The sequence below is a fragment of the Mastomys coucha genome, unplaced genomic scaffold (genome assembly GCF_008632895.1).
Source record: "Mastomys coucha isolate ucsf_1 unplaced genomic scaffold, UCSF_Mcou_1 pScaffold9, whole genome shotgun sequence".
Lineage (NCBI taxonomy): Eukaryota > Metazoa > Chordata > Mammalia > Rodentia > Muridae > Mastomys > Mastomys coucha.
The window spans coordinates 49,639,965-49,641,232 of record NW_022196915.1 but is presented as its reverse complement, the minus strand read 5'-3'; the positions used below and the strand labels follow the sequence as shown (position 1 = coordinate 49,641,232).

The following is a 1,268-nucleotide window of genomic DNA, read 5'->3' as shown; positions in this document are numbered from 1 at the left end:
CACGGACTCTTCCGCCATGAGACTGTACCTGCTCCTCTCTACTCTAGTCTTCCTCTTGGACCTCTTACCCCGAGGTAAGTGGTGGCTAATCATAAGGGACATAATCAGTTTAAAAGTCTCTCTGGAAGGTCAGAGATTAATTAATTTTACAGTTTCAGAAACCCAATATTCTCAGCTCCACTAAGATTATGTCAGGATAAAACAGACATACATTGCCATTAACCCAAATGTCAAATGGGGTCATGTTGTACTACATCGTTTCTTTGGATTCCTTGGGAGGCATAGGTTCTTTGTAGATGCTTAGTTTTCTTCTAGGACATTTTGCAGCAGTATTTAAGCAGCATTTATGAGGTCATCTACTCGCTCAAAAGAGAGAATAGAAACTCTTCAAGGAGAGATGATGTTCAATGAGGGTCACAAAGACCTGGACATCTTATGAGAAGAGACAACTAATCCAATCCAAGCGAAAACTCAGAATCCCTGTTAGACAAGGGGAAGTTAGCATGGGAATGAACTACAGCAGAAAGATTCCTAAATATACAAGTGGAAATGGAATATATTACACACATTTATAACAGATCTTCTAATGAGAAAATTAGCTCACTGTCTCTGTGAGATGGGTCAAAATATAAACCAACAAAACTCAAGGTAATACACCTTGTGAAAGTTGTTTTACATGTAAAATGCATTGCAAAATGAACCTGTAGAATGAGAAAAGAAAAAGAACTGTGGGTAAGTAATAAGCAAAGACACCAAGTTGTAATGTCTTGGTACGTACAAGTTTATGTATAGTAATTGAAAAGATAAGAATGGGTATAAAGAATGGTGAATGAATAAAAAATTTAATAGACTGAGCATGGATTATGTGAATTTAAAAAAATATCATGGGCTGGCTAAATGGCTCAGCAGGTAAGAGCATTGATTGCTCTTCCAAAGATCTTGAGTTCAAATCCCAGCAACCACATGGTGGCTCACAACCACCCACAATGAGATCTGATGCCCTCATCTGGTGTGTCTGAAGACAGCAACAGTGTACTTAAGTATAATAATAAAAAAAATCTTTGGGCTGGAGTGAGCAGGAACCAAGTGAGCTGAGTTGACCAGAGTGAGTGGAATTGACCAGAGCGAGTAGAGGTCCTAAAATCAATTTCCAACAACCACATTAAGGCTCACAACTAGGCCAGGCAGTGGTGGTTTACACCTTTAATCCCAGCACTTGGGAGGCAGAGGCAGGTGGATTTCTGAGTTTGGGGCCAGCCTGGTCTACA

The 1,268-nt window shown here is 39.7% G+C and overlaps 1 protein-coding gene across 1 annotated transcript in view; it reads left to right on the top strand.

Annotated features, from left to right (window-relative positions):
• Positions 1-1,268, top strand: part of Defb109b (defensin beta 109B) — an 8,053-nt gene continuing 6,785 nt past the window's right edge. Inside the window, exon 1 of the mRNA XM_031362520.1 lies at positions 1-74. Within this exon, the coding sequence (XP_031218380.1) occupies positions 17-74 (58 nt within the window). The 5' untranslated portion in view covers positions 1-16. The remainder of the gene's footprint in view (positions 75-1,268) is intronic.